This window comes from Monodon monoceros, unplaced genomic scaffold, assembly GCF_005190385.1.
Source record: "Monodon monoceros isolate NGI ecotype Baffin Bay Population unplaced genomic scaffold, NGI_Narwhal_1 Super_Scaffold_10, whole genome shotgun sequence".
NCBI classification, from domain to species: Eukaryota; Metazoa; Chordata; class Mammalia; order Artiodactyla; family Monodontidae; genus Monodon; species Monodon monoceros.
Window position 1 is genome coordinate 30816020 of NW_021703766.1, and position 21546 is coordinate 30837565.

At 33.5% G+C, this 21546-nt stretch overlaps 1 protein-coding gene across 12 annotated transcripts in view; it reads right to left on the reverse strand.

The window, feature by feature from the left end:
- The window catches only part of CHD9 (chromodomain helicase DNA binding protein 9), a 236832-nt gene that overhangs the window by 60227 nt on the left and 155059 nt on the right, over positions 1-21546 (reverse strand). For all 12 annotated transcript variants that reach the window (XM_029206310.1, XM_029206293.1, XM_029206342.1 and 9 more), the window contains 9 exons: positions 21276-21397; positions 17865-18108; positions 13799-13975; positions 12301-12444; positions 11949-12204; positions 10626-10836; positions 8789-8984; positions 7367-7534; positions 6495-6674 (listed from right to left, as the gene is read on the reverse strand). In XM_029206310.1, the coding sequence (XP_029062143.1) occupies positions 6495-6674; positions 7367-7534; positions 8789-8984; positions 10626-10836; positions 11949-12204; positions 12301-12444; positions 13799-13975; positions 17865-18108; positions 21276-21397 (1698 nt within the window). The remainder of the gene's footprint in view (positions 1-6494; positions 6675-7366; positions 7535-8788; positions 8985-10625; positions 10837-11948; positions 12205-12300; positions 12445-13798; positions 13976-17864; positions 18109-21275; positions 21398-21546) is intronic.

Sequence of the window (21546 nt, forward strand, 5' to 3'; positions counted from 1 at the left end):
GGAATATTACTCAGCCATAAAAAGAAACGAGATTGAGCTATTTGTAGTGAGGTGGATGGACCTAGAGTCTGTCATACAGAGTGAAGTAAGTCAGAAAGAGAAAGACAAATACCATATGCTAACACATATATATGGAATTTAAGAAAAAAAAATGTCATGAAGAACCTAGGGGTAAGACAAGAATAAAGACACAGACCCACTAGAGAATGGACTTGAGGATGTGGGGAGGGGGAAGGGTAAGCTGTGACAAAGCGAGAGAGTGGCATGGACATATTTAAACTACCAAACGTAAAATAGATAGCTAGTGGGAAGCAGCCGCATAGCACAGGGAGATCAGCTTGGTGCTTTGTGACCACCTAGAGGGGTGGGATAGGGAGGGTGGGAGGGAGGGAGATGCAAGAGGGAAGAGATATGGGAACATATGTATATGTATAACTGTTTCACTTTTTATAAAGCGAAACTAACACACCATTGTAAAGCAATTATACTCCAATAAAGATGTTAAAAAAAAAAAAAGAACCCATTTTGATGGAACTTTAAAATGCAGAAAATTACACATAGGAAAGGTAATAAAACTATTACAAGCAAAGAAGCCATTTATGACATTCAAGATAACTGAAAGTTTTAACACTGGGAAATTGATGATATTAGGAATTAGTGTTGGGAATTCCCTGGCGGTCCTGTGGTTAGGACTCTGTGCTCTCACTGCCAAGGGTGTGGGTTCAATCCCTGGTCAGGGAACTAAGATCCCAGAAGCCGCCTGGTGCGGCCAAAAAAAAGAAAAAAAAGGAATTAGTGTTAATTTTATGTTAAAACGTGATTAACAGTATCATGGTTGTGTTAAAGAAATCTTTATCTTTGGAGGTACAGATGCGAACATTTATAGAAGTTATGATACTGTGTCTGGGGCTTGCTTTAAATTAATATGATATGCAAACTATTATATATAGAATGGATAAACAGCAAGGTTCTGCTGTATAGCACAGGGAAGTATATTCAATATCCCATAATAAACCAAAATGGAAAAGGTTATGTGTGATATATATATATAACTGAATTACATTACTGTACAGCAGAAATTAACACAACATTTTAAACCAACTATACTTCAATAAAATAAATTTTACAAAATAAAAAGTAAAAAGTAAAATAATATGAAAGATGGGTAGGGTGGTGATGAAAGTTTAGTATGAGTAAATAATTGTTGAAGCTGGGTGATAAATACACAGGTCTCATTATACTATTCTGCCTATATTTGTAGTTTCAATGTTTATAAAACATCTAAAAAATTAGTAGGACAGGACTTCCCTGGTGATACAGTGTTTAAGACTCTGTGCTTCCATTTCAGGGGGAGCGGGTTTGACCCCTGGTCAGGGAACTAAGATCCCACATGCCATGCGGCACGGCAAAAATAAATAAAATTAAAAATGAGTAGGAAAAAAACTAAAATCCTAAATGCTTCTTGCTGAACTTTGCAATGGCTGTTCATGACATTGTTTACCAAGTAATAAATACATTCATTCCATCATTCTTTTGAGACTGGGTTATTAAGATGCTTGTTTATAGGAAGTATTTAACTATTATAAATGTTTGAAAATACGCATTTTCCTGGCATATTTATGAAACAAGTCACAGAAATAAATGCTTTAACAAAATGAATTTAAATTCCGTTTTTTTGTTTGTTCTAAAGTGTAGCTTTATTATTATGAAACTACTAAAAAAAAGCAATTTTTTATTTCTTTGAAATGATGAGTGTGGTAGGCTGAATAATGGCTTGCAAAGATATTTACGTCTTAATTTCTGGAACCTTGTGAATGTTAGTTTATATGGCAAAAGAGCCTTGGCAGATGTGCTTAAGTTAAGGATCCTGAAATGGGGAGATTAGCCTGTATTATCAAGGCAGGCCCTAAATTCAATCACAACTGTCCTGAATGCAAGAGGAAAGAAGAGGAGATTTCACTACAGAAGAGGAAAAGCCTGTGTGACAACAGAAGCTGAGACTGGAATAATGTGGTCAGAAGCAAGAAATGTAGGCACTCTTAAAAGCTGGAAGACATTAGAAACTGATCCTCTCCTAAAGCTTCCAGAAGAAATCAGCCCTGCTGACATCTTAATTTTAGCCCTGTAACACTCATTTTGGAGTTCTGGCACTCAGAACTATAAAAGAATAAATTTGTGTTGTTTTAAGCCACTAAATTTGTGGTAATTTTTTACAGTAGCAACAGAAAATAATACAGTGAGATACCTCTTAATGACAAACCACATAATTCTAAAAACTCATCATCAACTTAAAAGAGTAAAGGTTAACTAGTTTGATAAAATGAAAAGTAGATAGCCATCATCACCTGCATAAAAGTATATGATGACAATTCATCAACATGGTATGAATATGAGTAACAGACATCTTAACTATACCCAAGTAATTCCAAATCTATGAGGGGACTTCATTTTGTTAATTCAGAAATGAATTTCTCCTAATTGAGGACAAACAATATCCACATTTTCAAATCTTCATTAATATAAGCTCATGAATTTTCAGGAACAATGAAAAGTTCACTGAAGTTCACAGGGTTTTATTTTGTCCTACAGTTTCATTGATATATGCCTCTTGAGAAGCCATTAAATACGAAAAGTCACTAAAAGGAAATAATTAGATTTTTGAAACATACTACTTTATGGTTGCTTATCTTAAAAAAATGTTCTATGTTACAATAGAGAATCAATTTTGTGCTGCTACCTTATAACTGTTGATAATTAAAATAACTTGCGCAGAAGAAACTATACTTCACAATTAAATGGCTTTTAAAATATATACTCATTATAAGAAAAATGATAAATTCATTTTTCAATCTTAAAAATTTTTAATATTTGTAAATAATTCCAGATGCTCTTGTTAACTGACATACAACCTACTTTCAAGGTGACATATAAAATTCTCACAGTTCTTTTTTTGGGGGGGTCGCGCTGCACGGCATGTGGGATCCTAGTTCCCCCTGCAGTGGAAGCATGGAATCTTAACCACTGGACCTCCAGGGAAGTCCCTCTCAAGGTTTCTAACGATGGATTAATGCCTACAGAAATGAAATGCCTGTTGTAGAAGATTCCATCAAGTACTGGTTTACTGCTTACTTTCAAATGTTAAATCTTAATATCCCAGTTCCCCTCAAAATATTTTTCTTAAAATGTATTCGTTTAATCATTAAATTCCTTTATTATTTGCAGGGGAAGTTTTAAATGGTGAAGTCTATCTTCCTATATCGGAAAGTAGCAGAAGATCTTAGGCTCCAAAGAAGGGCCCTTATAAGTAAGCAATCCAACTGAAGCTTCATTTAGACCACTTTGTTTTCTTTTTGTAAATTAAGCAACTCAAAGCCTTTTGTGCTACACCAAATTTAACAGCAGACCAGAAACTTTTCTGTTTCTAGGATCCACCTAACTGCCCTTATGAAAATCTCTCCAAACAAGATTTACGTGATATAGCCACTTGTAAATGAGGTTACCAATAATGAGTTAATCGATGGATATATTTATTAATTCTAATTAGTCTTATTATGCACCCTACTCCATAAATGTAGCTTCTTATCGAAAATTCTTTGATAATACGTAGAAACATGGATTGGAATGACATTTACCAAAACCACTGAAAATAACTGCTCAGCTGAAGTTTCTGGACATTCCAAGGAAAAGCAAAAAATAGTATCAACTTTATTCCTTTGGTGCCACTATATAGTAGTGCCATATTCCACTATGCCAAATGCCCACCATGTAGTGGCATTCCCACACAATTATGGAAATGAAAAAATTATAATACAAGTACAGGTTTACGTGGTACCTCTTCAGCTACTGCGGTACCTTTTCAGTAAGCTCTCTTTTCAAATGCAACAATTACTCCCTGGTCTGAGGGTTTAAAATAGATACTTAAGTGCTTAAGTATTGCACATTCTTAGAGTATAGCTGATTATGATTAGAGCATACCTGAGTAAAATAATACTCACATAGCACTTTATAGTAAAGTAGGAAAGGTCAAGCATGATTATTATGCTCTCCTTTTTCAGGACAAGAAAGACTCATAAAGGTTAAGTTAACTGTCCAAGGTCACTAAGCTCATGAGTCAGAATTCAAACCCTGAAGTTCTGACTTTCCATGATTATTATCATTAACATTGTAAATGAGGATATGCCTTCATTAATTTAAAAAAAAAAAACACTTTAAGGAGAATATCCCTATACTTGGCCTAATCAACAAAGGTGATTTCTGTGACTAATACCTTTTGGTTAAATTAAATTTCGGATAATTTCAGGCATGAGGGGTAAAGTATCTGTACATAGTGTGTTGACAACTTGAGTAAGACCAAGGAATCCAAAGGAAACAAGATTTCTCAGGAAAGAAGATAGAGCCAGGGTGTAGCTACCCAATCGTGACTAGTTTTAGTTCTCAACCTTATACTTTACTTCTGCAGTATTCCTTTTGTTTCCACAGTACTACTTTCTTCTGCTTTTTTCTTTATTAACTCCCAAATCTATATCTAGCCAACTCTCCTGGACATCTCCACTTGGATGCCCTGTAAATGCCACAAATATAACAGCTCCAATATTTTATTTTCTCCATATAAACTTCCTTTTCCTGAATTCTCTATCTTACTTAATGACACCATGACCCTCCTAGCTACTTGAGCCAGAAATCTATCTTCAAGTTATTTTTGACTCCTCCTTCCACAAATTTCTAACTGGTCATCAATTCCTGTTAATTCAAGTGGGTCTCCAGTGCCCTGGTTTGCCCATCGTCACAGCCTATAGAAGTCTCTTATCTGGTCTCTATGCCTCTAGTCTTTCTCATTTCAATCTCATTCTCTACACTGCTGCTAGAGTTAAATTTCTAAACAAGAACACATTATGCCCATTTTCTGCTTGAAGGGATTTCAAAGCTTTTTAACTGCCTCAGGATCAAGTTCAAATTCCTCACAATGGAATTTTTTGAGCCCTTCACAATTTGGGTCCAACCTCCCTAACCTTCATATTCATCTCCATTCAATTTACACTGTGCATCCATACACGCCTACACCATAGTTCTTGAAATCTTCCTTGTAGGTTAGTAACATATAATTCATTTATGTGGCTTTCTCTTTTTGTAACACAATGAAATTCAAACTTCCTTCAAGACTCAGCTCAAATGTTATCTTCTCTGAAAAGGCTTTCTTGATTTGCTGTTCTCCCATTTTACGCAGAATTAATACTTTCTTCTTTACTTTTTTCAGCGACTAGAATCCTTTCATTTTAGTGTTCCCAACACTTAGTAAAGTACCTAACACAAGATTACATTAGTTTCCTGAATGAATGTGAGAAAAAAATTTCGTATTAAGATTGGTATCATTACTTTTGGTGTAGCACCTGGACTACCTGCTCTATACTACAGTGCTCTCCATAAAGATGAAGAAAGACTTCTGGGTTGGAAGTGGAGAGGGGATGAATGAAGAAAATGTAGAAAGGAAGTAAAGTGGAAAGGAGAAAACCTGTATGAATCAGTGCAGGTGGGACAGAATACTGCAATAAAAAACTCTTCAGATGAATGCAAGATATAGGTTTACCATGTCTCTACTGGGGGTTGGGGGGAAGAACATACAGGCAGTTAGTAAACTTTTAAAATGTTTTCCCCAAATAGGGGTGATACAATTATTAATACTTCTCTTCAAGACAAAAATTTCATTTTATCCTCCCCAAACTTGATTTAAATATTTAAAATTAAATTAGAAATACTTTCTCTCCTTGAAGTACTTTAAATTATTATAAGTTAATGTAAGATGATTTAACCTCCTACATTATATTACTTATATTTTGCTCTGACTTTGGCATATATGTTCTTTTTTAAAAATATTTATTTATTTATTTATTTATTTATTTTTGACTGTGTTGGGTCTTTGTTGCTGTGCCTCGGCTTTCTCTAGTTGCGGTGGGCGGGGGCTACTCTTTGTTGTGGTGCACGGGCTTCTCATTGCTGTGGCTTCTCTTGTTGTGGGGCACAGGCTCTAGGCACATGGGCTTCAGTAGTTGTGGCACGTGGGCTCAGTAGTTGTAGTGCACGGGCTTAGTTCCTCCGCAGCATGTGGGATCTTCCCGGGACAGGGCTCGAACCCATGTCACTTGCATTGGCAGGCAGATTCTTAACCACTGCACGCCCAGGGAAGTCTGGCATATATGTTCTTTGATTTCTAAATTTGACTTCAAATGTTTTACTCTGATTAATACTTAGAACCATTTCTAGTTATTACTCCTACTCCATTTCATTAGCATCAGAAGAGTACATGTGAAATTTGATGTGAGAGATCAGAAATAAATGAAGGAAAAGAATATATTACCTACTTCTTTTGAGTAATTCAGTTTAGTTAAACATTAAGTAGATGCTCCTCAAATAATCAGTAGAGTAAGAGACAGTTAAATTTTTTTTACGAGAAAACATTACAGGTTTATTTTTTTTTATAAAATATCACTCACTGTTACCTTGGCAAACGTTGACCCACGTCCTTCTGATTCAATTGTAATGGTTTTTGTACGACGTAGTAAAATCTGATCAATATCTTCTTCACAGAATTTAGAGCCTTCATCTTCTTCTTCCATAATGGCACCATAAGCACCTCTTCGAAGCAGATCTTCTATTTCCTTTTTGGAAAGCTGTTGAATCTAAAGAGACAAAATTTTGGTAATAGTTTTTTCAAGTTCATAAAATGAGAAAGTATCCCTAAAGAATGTTAAAGAACACAGAAGTCATGTTTAAATTGCATTTGGGGCTTGGGATGTACCTGAGAGAATTCTCTGAAAGAACATATTGAGGTTGTTGACTCTTTACTATCTTTAAACTACGATTTGCCATTTGCCTAAAGTAACTCCAGTTAAAACAAAACCTCTGGGGCAGGTAACCTCTCAAGGTTCTTTTTAGTACTAGGATTCGAGAGCTGTTATAAGCACAAGATATAAATAAGATTTTGAGGGGAAAAAATGCCAAAAACATCATTTATAGCAAGAGAAAGCCAACGCTAATAGTTTGGCCCTAAAAAAACAATTTGAAAAACTGTTTATAGTAAAAATGCAGAAAAACACAAATTCTACTTTGCTGTGCCATGATACAAATGTCCTGAAAGGAAGAATTTCTATTTGAAAACACATTCTTAGAATTTACAAGCATTGACATTATATAGACAGAACAGTTTCCAAAAGTACTAACTAAATATAGCTCTATTCTGACATTCCTCCTTACATAAAAGTATCTATCTACTGCTTAGTATGGATCAGAATTAAATAATATGCTATCTGAGGTTTAAACTAAATGTAAACAAAAACAGGAAAACTCTAGGTGAAGAAGAAAATATACGTACACCACCAACATTACTTTCTCTTCCACTCATGCTCTGTAATACAGCCTTATCTAGACCCAGTTTCAGACTGGCTCGGTCAAACATCTCTCTTTCATATGAGTTACGAGTTACTAGTCGGTAGACTTTAACTGCTTTATTCTGACCGATTCTGTGGCAACGAGCTTGGGCCTATAAAAAATGAGAAGTTATAGATTAAATTAATTTATAAAATAGCACAAAAGGCATTATGCATTAAACTATCTTGATGGAATATAAAAGTATGTGCAAGAATTTTTAGACACTCTTGCTGTTGAATTGCATATAACCTTTCTCTGGAAATGAAGGTAGAACTTATTAAAATGAGACATGATTCCACAATCAGCAATAAATTAAACTTTAAACATATTTCAGAGACCATAAATCCATGAAGAAATACTATTTTTTAAAGAGGGTGTCATCAGCATAATTCTAGACAGGAACATAAACTCTGTGAACGGACTTTTTTTAGCCTCTGGCTTTAAACTTAAAATCTAACCCTAAATTTCTAATTTTTTTTCTACTACATTATCAACAATCTTTTCAATATATTTTAGTTAAGCTGGGTAATTCTGAGGGGAGTAAAAACCTAAGGTGAACAACTCTGGAGGCCTAAATTTTATTTAAACAAAGAAAGAACTAATTATCTAATATGCAGACATGTTGGAAGTAGAGACATCAGAGATTACGTAAGAGCTTCACATTTTATCTTGGGTTCCTAAACTTAAAATTTGTCTGATAAATTTTGAACTAGATTATACACATGAGAGGTTAAAACATTATCTTTTATTAAGCCAGGTATATTCTCAAGGATAATATCAATTACAGTACTACTGAGACTATCATGAACAATAAAAGAAGAATTTCTCCAATACTTTGTTCTCTTCTCATATCCCTCCTAGATACACATTTTCTGTAAACTTTGACTCACTCTAATCACTAATTAATATTCCTATGTTCCAACGAAGTTCAAGTACAGTCTTAATTTATATGTGTACATTAATTTTCTACAGAATTTCATAAAAAGGCAATATGTCTCAATTCCATGCATACTATATTATGTAATGATTAAGAAGATGATATCAGGATAAGCAAGTACTTATTTTTAAGGAAGTGAAGTAAGTTATTCTTAAAGTGTAGGCCTTTCTCAAATTTACATGATATACTTTGAACAATACTGTACTTGAGTAGGTAAACCTTTTTTAGAAGTATGATACGTAACCTAAACAAGTATTTTTTATTTTATTGTCATTAAATTAAAATAAAAATAATTTCACCTATTTGGCATAGATATTTCTTAGGGAAACATACATGTTAGTTTGTCCGTATAAAAATAAAACAGGTGGATTATCAAAGATAGCTATGGGAATTTAAAAAAAAATTCTCTTAGCCAAGGAATCTGTTTACCTGAAGGTCGTTTTGAGGATTCCAATCAGAATCAAAAATTATACATGTATCAGCTGCAGTTAAGTTGATGCCCAGCCCACCAGCTCGGGTACACAGAAGAAAGACAAATCGATCTGAATCAGGTTTACTAAATCGATCTATAGCAGCTTGTCGAAGATTCCCTCTGACTCTTCCATCAATTCGCTCATATAAATATCTATCAAATGAAATGCAATAAATTTAGATAGATGAGTATAATGAAAATGAAGGCATTCTATCAAATGTGACAGACACATATCTGTTTTCCTGCAACATTATGTTTTCTACAAAATTAAGAAGTGATATTACCCCAACTAGTTTCTATGGTTTTATTCTTCTCAGTGTTGGTGCTAAGTAGGAAACACAAAGTTACAAAATCTCTGCATTCCTGGATGTATAGGTAAAATACCTTTATAATTAATATACTTTACTGATCTCATTGTAACAAATGTTTTTTTTTTTGGTAAGAAGCAAAGACTTTCATAAAACTCGATATAAGAAGCTTAAAAACATTTCTCTCTACCTCAATCATGCTATTCTCTCAACTGATATACTTGCTTGTAAACTATAATTTATTAAGGGCAAACTATAATGCTAATCCTTTATAGTCATCACTGCCAAGCAACTGAATTTTAACTTCTTGTATCCTTCCTCATTTAACATCAATAAAAATAAAATACATAAAAATTTAGGAACTAGAAGAGGAATACACATGACACTTGCCACACCTCTTCTGGTTCAAGACACTTCTTTCCACCTATAATTTACTAGAGTCTCAGCAGCAGCTCCACTGTTATCTCTAGTACCTGTGACATGGGGGTGTGACTTCTAATAATGTTACTTTTGACATTACTTTTGACATTAAAGAAATTTGAGGTTTTCCATGAAATTCATCGTAAGTCAGATTTATCTTTAGCTTACAAAGTTCTTCGTGTAAAGACATCAAGAAAATGCAAGAATGGCTATTTTAGGAATATTGCAATTTCATCTACTTACGTGGTATAAAACTGAGAATAATACACATTTTGGAATAAGACTAAATGAAAGGAACACTGACACTAAAAGTGGAACTAAAAACAATGAAAAATAAAAATGAACTACAAAATCTCTGATAATATAAAGTAGTATAGACAGATCTTTACTTATTAATAAGGATCAAAATATAGTAAACTACAATTACAGCTGAACCTTCAGATTCTCTCTTGTATTAATGTGCTGATTTCTAATTGGCCCACAAAGTGCTCTGATAAATATCCTATGATAAATATTCTATTTATCCAAATACCGATTAGACATTATTTAAGACTATCTTACTGTCATGCACCAAAAAACCAAACCAAAACAAAAAACCTACATTAAACACATCAGAAAAAATTAAAACATGAGCAAGTATTATATAGTGTACAATAAGTCAAAGTGCAGCAAGTTCAGGTTCTAATTTTAACAATGAAAAAGATCTGAAAAGGATCTTGAATCATTTTAATTTTGAAGACAGTTATAAATCCATTTAAAATGTTGCTACTACAAGGCTAAAAAATCAAATAAAATGTACACTAAAAAACCCATCTGTAGGTCAACAAATACCTGTCAATTTGCAAAATTTTCTTAGTCAGTCTCCTTAGCCCTGTTTACTATTGCAACATATATAGGTTAGGAAAACACCTGACACATAATCTTAAACAATCTTTATGCAGAGATTTAAATGGATTCTTACCTAGATAAAGAGGAAGATGTGACTAAAGTTGGGTTACAGTACAGTGCTGCAATAAACTTAACAACATATACTTAGCATAGTTCAGTGGTGAATTATACACCTTACCTTTTATGTATAAGATAGTCCTCCAGGATATCAAGGCAGCGTACCATCTGAGAGAAGATGAGCACTTTATGACCTCCTGCTTTCATTTTAGGAAGCAATTTATCAATAAGGACCAATTTACCAGCAGACTGGATCATTGCTTGAAGATGAAAATCAGAAGCAGCTGGATTATATGTATCTCTAAATTCTCCAAGTATTTTCTCCTCAGCACCTGTCAAAGAAATATAAGACAGCATCAGTGCACAAATGCAGATGACTCCCAACTACTTTCTTTTTAAATAGTGCTCCTCTGTGCTTCTGTAACATTAAAATTTTCTAATGGTAGGTACACTGCTTTTATTAGAATTATTTATGTTTGTGGCTAAATCCCCACCAACACCAGCCTGTAACTGAGGATATGGACAGTGTCTTAAGCATTTTTTATCTCCAAGCATTTTTTATCTCCCAAGACACTGGGCATAATGTCTTATATAAATTTTATGTTTGCTAAATGTTTAATGAATGCTATTAGGAAAAGTATTAATGAAAATGTGGTTCTAACTTAGGTGAGTAAACACATACTTTTAAATAAACATCTAGTATTTAAACACCAATATAACAGTGATCATGACTGAAAGGTGATCATACTTAATCTGGATGGGCATCTTGCTTGCCATCAAAACAAACAAACAAGAAAAATTAGAGGGGAAGTCAAGTTACAGGTCTTTGACCATACTTCTTCCAGAGTCTAGATTAGCATTAGAGGCTCTCTGCTTTCCTTCAGCCTGTCTAGCCATAAGAGTACCAGGATTGCAAGTGAGTTGGTTACTAGTCTAAGAAATGGCTTGTCTTGGATAAAGTTAAGAGTATACTCCCAGGAATAAGTGAAAATACCCAAATGTTGTACAGAGAGACTATTAGTAGAGAAGCTGACAAGACCTTAAAAAGTAATGTTACTAGAACACAAAAATTGAGAGACAATAACTAGGGTATCCAGACTGAAAAGAAACCAGGAAGAAATATGTAAATTCGGAGGTTCAAAGACAGGCTTTGCTGTCTTTGTCCATAAGGAGGATTAAACTGGAGGAAGAATTACAGCCCACGTTAGACTGAACACAACTCCTGCTTTTGTAATCTGGTGATGCTAACATGGGACACTGTAATGAAGTAGCTCACACTGCCCCTGACTCCGGAACACTTGTAATCCCTCAGAACACCAGGGTGGAGAGTTATAGGATCACCGCCTCTCTTTATAACAGCCACTACAGCTGTAGTGGTGGTGTGTTATTTTTTCATGAGTATTTGTTGAAAGAAGAGAATTTGTTTGCAATCCTTTTAAGCTACCTTTGATAAGATATGGGTGATTACAGCACTTCCTGAGCTCCATCATGGTATTGACCAAGTTGGGTACATTAGTCTGCCCTGCTCCTTTGGATAAAAATGAAAAGTTCTTCTCCAGAATAGCCCGGTAGTATTTCTTCTGAATGTTAGTAAGTTCCACTTCAATGATGGTTTCTTCCTTAGGTGCCAACTTCTTTTCCACGTCTTCTTTCAATCGTCTCAACATCATTGGTTTCAAGATAGCCTGAAGTTTCTGCACCTGCATAAAAAATGATGAAAATACATGTAGCATACATATACATAAGTACAATGAGAAGAGATTTGATGTGCTTATTTACAAAGACCAATAGGATACCTGTTCCTCTGTTTTCAGATCCCCAAATTCTTGCATGAACGTTGATTCAGAAGGAAACCTTAAGGGTTCCAGAAAGTGAAGAAGACTGAATAGTTCTTCAACTGTATTTTGGAGAGGTGTACCAGTCAAAAGCACCTTGTGCTCCTATATAAAATAAGAATAACATGTCAATAACATGTACTATAGTGTTCATGTCAAACACCACAGTACTAAAATTATACGAAAGCTGACATAGGTTATCAAATGTTTCAGTGTTTGAAAAGCAAATCTTTTTCTGACCATAATTTTCAAGAGTCAACCCAATACATCTCTACCCATACATCATCATTAATTTACTTTCTCAATCACTTTTTAAAAACTCTGTATCATTCTCATAATAGTTTACTTTGTCTGCTATTAATTCTTACCTATTGCTTTTGAAAGAAAAATTCTAAATAATTAAGAAGCATATTTTAGGTTTTTTTCAAGGAAACAGACATTTTAAAGAACAAAGAGGGCATTTTGGGGGTTACTCAACCATTCCTGGTATGGTAATTTGTATAGAGAACAGTGCTCATTCTTTATAATTCGGCAGATCATCACTTGACTTCTTACACAAGAATTCTTAAATCATTAAAACTACAAACCAACAATGTGAAGGGCTGATTGGAATATACTTCTAAACTAGAATTGCATTACAAATTAAACATAATAGTAACAACAGGAAATAAAATATTTTTAATGATAATAGCACAAAGTATTTGAAATTTGATTTGACAATACCTCTAAATTCCTAACCTGAATATTTGTATATGTATCTGTATGTCTGCATAAGTATTTAATATTAGGAAACAGTCTAGGCAGATATATACCAATCTGCAAATATTGGAGTAAGGAGGGGAAGAGAACGGGTGGGCGTGGATGAAGAGTAAGAAGGAGCACTTTAGTGTTTTACTGTATGTAGTTCTATATCTTTGAGTCATTTGTTCAAGTGCTCATGTACTAATTATGTGATGTTAATTAAATCAAAATATTAAAAAACACAAAATGCTTTGATTTTAAAGCAAACACACTAATGACTTTCAAAAATCCCATTAATTATAATAAATATATGCTAAGTATGTAGAATTGTGTAGAAACTTTATCCCTCTATCATAAATGATCTGAATAATATAACTTTGGTGAAAGGGCTTTTTATTGAGGAATTTCTGCCTTAAAACTTGTAGTTTTATTTCTTTCAATAGGACACTCTACAGAGGTTTCTCTCTCTCTCTTTTTTAATTCCAGCAGTTAATTACTAAAGCTTTTTGGAGGAAAGAACTAAAAAATTTAAGTCTTAGAAAACAGATGAGATTCTTTCCCCCTTACTAATTAATTAAAGCAAAATAATCTTAATTATCACAGATAGAAATCAGAAATCTGTATTTTAAAATAAAAAAAGGAATAAGTTTTTGGCATTAGCTCTTTTTACTATGTAGCTAAGAAACAGAAGTCATAAAAATGACATTAAGTTACTTACCAGATTCATGAGTTTCAGACCTTCTAGAAGTTTACAGTTTTTATTTTTTAACCTATGTGCTTCATCAATAATCACACATCGCCATTCAATTGCATTAAGCTCTCCACAGCCTCCAAGAATCATTTCAAAAGTGGTGATGATGGCTTGGAATCTGTAAGCTCCTCGAATGATTCGCCCCTAGAAATTTATTACCCAATACAATAATTTGCTAGAATGTCTTGATCATAATTTTTAATTCCTGTCAAGCAGCATAAAAATCATTTAATGACATCTGCTATATAACATTTTCCACTGAAACTTTTATGTATGCACAGACACTCCCTTAAAATGAGGAACTTTAGCATTAAAACTGTATTAGATTGCTGTCTTCAAGAATGTTGTTAAAAATTATACAATTAATAACTATATCCAAATAAGTATTCCTTGATAAAACATTTTATAATTTTTAAGAGTTGTAATAACAATGTTAAGTCAAAAAAGAAATGGTTATTATAAAATCTAGCCAATGAAATTTCAGTATTAATGCTTATTACTTATATCCGTGACTCCACACATATAATGGCAGATAAATAGTTAATATAAAAATTGGCCACTTATGTCATTTATTCAGCAAGTATTTATTGAGTGTCTCTGTTCTAGTTGTTGGAGGTATAGTAGGAAACAAGACAGACAAAAATAATTATCCAAGTGGAACTTACATTCCGATGACTCAAATAAATATAGGACATAGCCACTAAGAAAAACAAAGAAAAAACCCACCAAAGATTAAAAAAAAACTAAGAAAGTAACAGAAGTCATAGACTAAAATAAAACAGGGATGGAGAGTAGGAAGTATGGGGTTGGAGGTGACCATTCCCATTTTATTTAGAGTGACTAGGAGGCCATCATTAAGAAGTGACATTTGAGCAAAGTCCTGAAGATGAGGGAGGAAGCCATATTAGTATCTAGAGATCTGCAAGAGAAAGAATTCTTGGTAGAAATAGAGAGTGTGAATGCTGTAATGTGGGAGTATCTTTGGCAGTATTCAAATAATAGCAAGAAACCCAGAGTGATTGAAATCCAGTGAGAATGGAGGGGATGAGGCTATATACGGCCTTAAAAGCTGTGGTAAGGACTCTGGCTCTTACTGTGAGCAAGAAGCTATAGGAGGGTTTTGAGACAAGAAGTATCATGATTTGACATATATTTAAAAAGAATCCCTTGGCTGTTCTGGTAAAAATAGTCTGACAAAGGCCAAGGACAGGATCATAGAAACCAGTTAAGAGGCTGCTGTAGTAATCCAAGCAAGAGATCTTCAATGGAGGTCATGAGAAGTGCTCAGTTCTGGATTTAATTGGAAGGTAGAACCAACAGGATTTATTAATGGATAGGAGTGGAGTGAGATAAAGAGAGGATTCAAGTTTGACTAAACTTTTTCGCTCAACTGGAAGTTGGTGTTGACTACAATGAGGAAATACAGGATTTTGGTTTTGGACATGTTATGTTTGAGACTAGATATTGTCTATTAGATATTCAAGTGGAGTAATTGAGTAGGCATTTGCATATGACTCTGGAATTTAGGAAAGAGGTTAGAGTTGGTGATATAGATTTAGGAGTTTCCAGCAGTACAGATAGTAATTAAGTTGTGTGACTGAATGAAATCTCTGATGGAATGAGTATGGATATAAAAAGTCTGAAGACTGAGCCCTGGGTCACCCCCAAGATTAGATATGGGAAGACAAGAAGAAATTGGTTAAAGAGGGCTTCAGAAGGAATAGGTGGTGACATAGGACAGTATAAAGTACTGGAATCCAAGTGAAGAGAATGTTTAAATGTGACTGAAAATTATAAACTATTAGGGATTAGAAGAAATGAATGGTTAAGAAGGATCATGTGATCTGATTTAGATTTTAATTCCTATCAACTTAATTACACTAATTTTAGAATAATTCACATTGATTGCATATGCTGTCCATTAAGATGAGCAATAGCTCCAGTAGAATATTAAAATATTGATAGTTATAAAGTATAAGTCTATGGTATTTACAGAGCTCTAAAAACCTGGGATACAATGCATTCAGTGAGAGTAATATTGCAGTGTTTAAGCACAACGGCTCTTGAGTCTAACTGATTTGGGTTTATTAATCCCAGTTTTGCTCTGTGATTTTAGGGGAAACTACATCACTTCTTTTTACCTTGGTTTCCTCATTTGTAAATAAGTATGATATTATCACCTATTTACAAGGTGATAAATTAATCTTTGATATTAATCTTTGATATTACAAAGATTAAGTGAAATACTACATGCAAACTGTTTAGCATAATGCCCGGCACATGGTAAATACTCAATAAATGCCTGTGGATATTAGTGTTACTATCTGTTACTTTTTCCAAGGCAATTGAGAAAATTACAACATCATTTTACTACTTATGTGATTTCAAGCTTATTTAATAACTTGGAAAAAGCAGAAGTTAAATGTTCATTTAATTTAGATTAAAATATATTTGAAAGAATTAACTCTGAAAATTATTTCTATGTTTGAAGTATAGAGCTACTTAGCTCATTACAAGACATCTTTACCTCTTGAAATTTTAAACCCTTCACATAATATTCTTCTAGAATGCATAACATTTAGCATAAAAATATAATTTAATATATACTATTCAGTTTACAACACATCAAGAATCTTTCAGCTTCTGGCTCACATTTATACCAAACTCATACAACACATATATTAAAACTGTAACCTTGTTAAAAATCCTTAAACTTCCAATATTTTAATGTACCTTTAAAAAATGAGATTGAACTAAATGATTTTAATGATATCATAGAGCTCTAAAATTCTATAAATGTACAATTAAGACTAATAAAACACTATGGAAGGAAATGAAACTATAACTTAACTAAGATGTCATAGGCTCCAAAGGTGCAAGGGTAATTAATTTTCAGTACAACTGATTGTAGACATACTTAATTTCATAGAAATCTAATTATTTCAACCATAGAAGGGAAATGAGGTTAAAGGAAAATATCAATTAATTTTATTGGTATTCAGCCCCAAATAAGTAGAAAATCAGTTGTAATTGGGAGGCAAAAGTAGAAGGCTATGCACTTTACCTTACCTTAACCTGTATCATATCCCATGACCTGGCCATATGTTATAATGGTCCTTATAAAACAGAAGAATCAGTGAAAGAAAATAAAATATTAAGGTGCTATATTGAGGCAGAGTGCCATAACCTTTTCCAATTAAAAAGTACAATTTTGTGTGAGTTGTTTTAATTAATTTTGTTTCTTATTTCTTAATAAAAGTTTTACCTAAGAAGAGTCAAACTACCACTCAAAACTGCAACTCGGAACTTCATGTTTTCTAGTCTTAACCTTCTGCTAGGGAATTCTTTCTTATAATGTCATCTCAATTTTATGATCTGTGTATTTAGCAGAAAAATAGGTATTCCTTCCTAAAGAGTAATTGGCCAAAGTAAAACGGAAAATGTGCCCCTAGGATATAGGGAAGAAGAAAACCATCAAAGCAATAGAGTAATGAAATAACCAATCCAAAGGGTAGAAAAATACAGACGTATGCTTGTACCAATATACAAAACAAACCAAATTTTTAAAAACAGTCTAAAATCAAAATTCATTGAACACAAGAGAACCTATGGTTTCACCTCAAAGGGCATTCAAACCCATGGTCACTGAAGATGTAAATTTTAAAATGGAGGAAAAAAACTGGAGGATGATCAAAGAGACACATTATTTTTAAAATAAATTTAATGTGTAGTTGAAAACAATTAGTAAAACAATTATTCTAGTTGAAAAATTAAGTATACAATCAAATTTGTACATTTGTATAAATCAGCATACTTCCTTCCAGTGAACTAGAGTGTGAACTTGGCTACTTCTGTCATTTTTCTCTTCAGCTACTAAAATTTATTGTAAAATAAATATGATGAATAAAGAGATCAGATTAAGATTTAAGTAGGCAATTAAAATCTATCATAAATTTGAAAGTAATTAATATGTAATGCTTATCTTTTGCAAACCTGACCTTTCAAACAACAAAAAACATCACCAATAACACACCTGTGAGTCCCTGAAGTACATCTCATATTGCTGTATCATCTGTCTGCTAATCAGGCTCCCATGATAAACCACAACATTAATATCAGTCCACGTACGAAATTCTCTCTCCCAGTTTGCAATAGTAGAAAGTGGAGCAATAATCAGGAAAGGTCCTCTTATACCAGTCAGAAGGATTTCGTAGAGGAATGTAATTGATTGAATGGTTTTGCCAAGACCCATTTCATCTGCTAAAATGCAGTTTCGTCTGAAATAAACAAATATATTACCCATGTAGATTTTGGGGTTTTCTGTATACTACAATGTTTTAAAAGATAAATATTAAAGAAAATAACCAGTGATCAAGTTAAAATACTTGCATTTATAACGTAGAAGTTGCTGAAGTGCAGATTTGGCTAAAGATTATAATTTTATTATAATATTGCAAAGGGACAACTATAGGTTTTTGTAGCTCCAAAATAAAGATACCACCTGTTAGATACCTGAGTTTTTTAGAAGAACGAAATGGCAAGAGCAAGGCAAACTAAATATGTTATTTATTCAGGAAACATTTATTAAATGCTTTCTGTTATCTCACAGATAGTATGAGAAGATGGGATACAAAAGAAATAGAACATGTTCTCTGCCTTCCAGGGGCTTATATCTATTAGAAAAGCAGACATATGAATAAATAAATAAACAGTCATGCAATGTGCTATCACAGAAGCACAAATAAAGAACTGGTTTTCGACTCTGGCTATACATTGGAACAGCCTAAGAAACATATACCCATGGCCTTCTCCTTTACATTTCAATTCAATGTGCATGGAGTAGGATAAAAGCAACTGTAATTTTTAAAATAAGCTGCACAGATGATTATGATATATGGCCAGTTAAGAATTATCAGTGTTTATTATGGAACCTCAGAGGAGTAAGCATCTAACCCTGGCTAGAAGAGATGAGAGAAGATAAGACTGCCTTCAAACAGAAGGACAGTAATGAGTAGGATTTTGCCAGAGGGCAGAGCAAAGGAGCATAAGTGTAAAGAACATGATCAACTGGGAGGCCACAAGTTATTTAATATGGTTTTGAGGGAATAGTAAAGGGAAGGGATCTTACTAAGATAAGCAGGGGTCACAAATAAAGGTTAGAAATCATTCTACAATATTATGAATGAGAGTCACTGAACATTTTTAAAGAAACCTGATGAGATTAGGTTTGTACTTGAAATTTACTCTGGTGCCACTGTGAATATTAGAAGGTGAAGTGACTTAAGTTTGGACAGTAACTGGGAAAGTACCGCAATAATGCAGGAAAGAATGGGTGGACATTTGGACTAAGGTAGGAGGAATCAAAAGGAGAAAACTGATCCCAAAGTTAATTACATGTTAGAATGATTTGGACTTAGTGACCAATCCGATATATGGAGTGTAGGATGACAGTCAGATTTCAGTTTGGGTGACTAAATAAGTTGTGTTATTATTAACCAAGATGTAAAATATTTGAATAAGTTTGATATGGAAGAAACAGGAAATAATAAGGTTAATTTTGAATACGCTGCGTTTAAAGAATCATTGAGATAGACATTAAGGTAGCCAGAAGTAAACAAATATGGGCTTGGAGTTCAAGGCCTTAGTTAAAGATGTTATTGATAACTGAAGACACGGGGGAGTAGAGTTTGGCTTACGGAGAACAATGTAATATGAGAAGAAAGTAAAAAACAGAACTTTGGGAAAGAAAAAAACCAACAACACTGAAAGGGTAGGCAAGGAAGAAGAATCAGCAAAAACTATTGAAAGGAATAGTTACAGAGGTTCTGGAGAGCTAGGAGAGTCACACTGTGGAAGCTGTTGGGAGTGAGAATGGGGGAAAAGTTTAAAAAAGGAAGGACTAGCAACTACTATCTAACACAGCAGAGACAGCAAATTAGGGCTAAAAAATATCTTGTGGATTGGAAAATTAGGAGTTTCAGAGATGATACAGAATCAGAAGTCAAACGACAGGTTTAAGGAGAATTGGAGATAAGAAAATGGGAAGAGTTCATGCAGGCTATACTTCCTAGACCTTTGCCTAGGAAGTTACAAAGAGGGATCAATGTAGCTTGAAGGAAAAACAGAGCCAAGAGAAGGTTTACCCTTTCCTTTCCTTACTTTTATATATAAGTTAAACCCAAATTTGTTCACAGACTGAAGGGATGGCACTAGTCTTAAGAGATAGTTTGAAGATATAACAGAGAAGGATAATAAGTGATTGAAGTGAGGTTCTGAAAAGATTGGATTAGATGTCTGCCAAGAGTTGAGGTGGTAGCATTAGTCTTGGTTCTGAGGAGGCACCTTTTAACTTCTGATATGAGGACAGAGGTAAGAATGGCTAAGGATGGAGATACATTTGTAGGCTTGGGTGTGAGGACAGGCAAGAATCTGAATGAATTCACCTACTGGCCCTAGGCTTCTCTATGAAGCAGTCATATATAGAGAGTGAAGAGGATAGGGTTGTGATAAAGTGCTTGAGGAAAGTGGTACAAGTTTGAAACAAGTAACTGGGAAAGGGTATTGATAAAAGACAATTAAAATAAAATTTTGTTAACTATTTTACCAGGAAGATTCTCTTGGGAAAAATGATTAACATTTAGAAAATATAAACCAGGGGAAAGAGCACTGTGTGGAATAACAGGTTTTTCCTAACTCCACCTGATTGAGTTTCATGACTCACCATTACTTAGTGAAACAGAAGAATCATGTGACAAGTAAAAACACAGAAAAATGATTTTGAATACGTCATAAAATTTTGCTATTATTAATAATAGTGCCTTCGTTTGCTCTTTTATATACACTATCAGACTTCTTTCTCAATCAAGATACCATTCTTTACTTCTTTTGCAATTAATTTTCCATCTCACTAAAAAAAGGTGAGATAATATTCCAAAAAGCATTTTGAACAACTTGGAATATTAATAATAAATGGGGGTAATTCACTACTAGGTTCTTATATTTAGTATTCTATTCCTTATCAATTGCTGACAATCTGCTTCCTTGAAGACATACATTACAGACCTATCTAATTCTTACAGATGAAACTGCTGACACCTTACTAACTAGATTCAACTATTGGCAGACAGTAGTGTAAGTTGAAAAACATTCTGTAACATAGCTGACGTTTGATGATGTTAACAAAGGTATTTCAAATTTAATTATGAATTAACATATCAACTTTCTTCTATTCTCATTGGTACACATTAAAAGGAAGCAACTGTAGTCAAAATCCTGAATTATAATGTACGTATCTTCTTGAGCTAACCACAACTTCATTTTCAATAATGAACACTCCATGACAGTAATAACGTAGCAACATCAGTACCAATTTTACTTAATGTATTTTGGAACACATAAAAAAACCACACATTAAATTTTGTTTCTATTAATACATACTACATACCTATTGTACCAGTTGAATAAGAGCCAGTTGAGTCCTTCCAGTTGATATTCCCTGAGTTGATTGCCATTTTTATAATCCCTGGATTGATCTATTTTTTTCCAAATATTAGAAGGAGGACGGTCCTTTGTGGAAAAACAAAGAATGAATGATGTATTTTAGATTTTTTGATCTTCCCTATATCTCATACATGGTAAAAGCATTGCTTTTAAAATAATCAGAAGAATAACATTATATGACATTATGATGAAATTTTACAAACATCTAAACACCA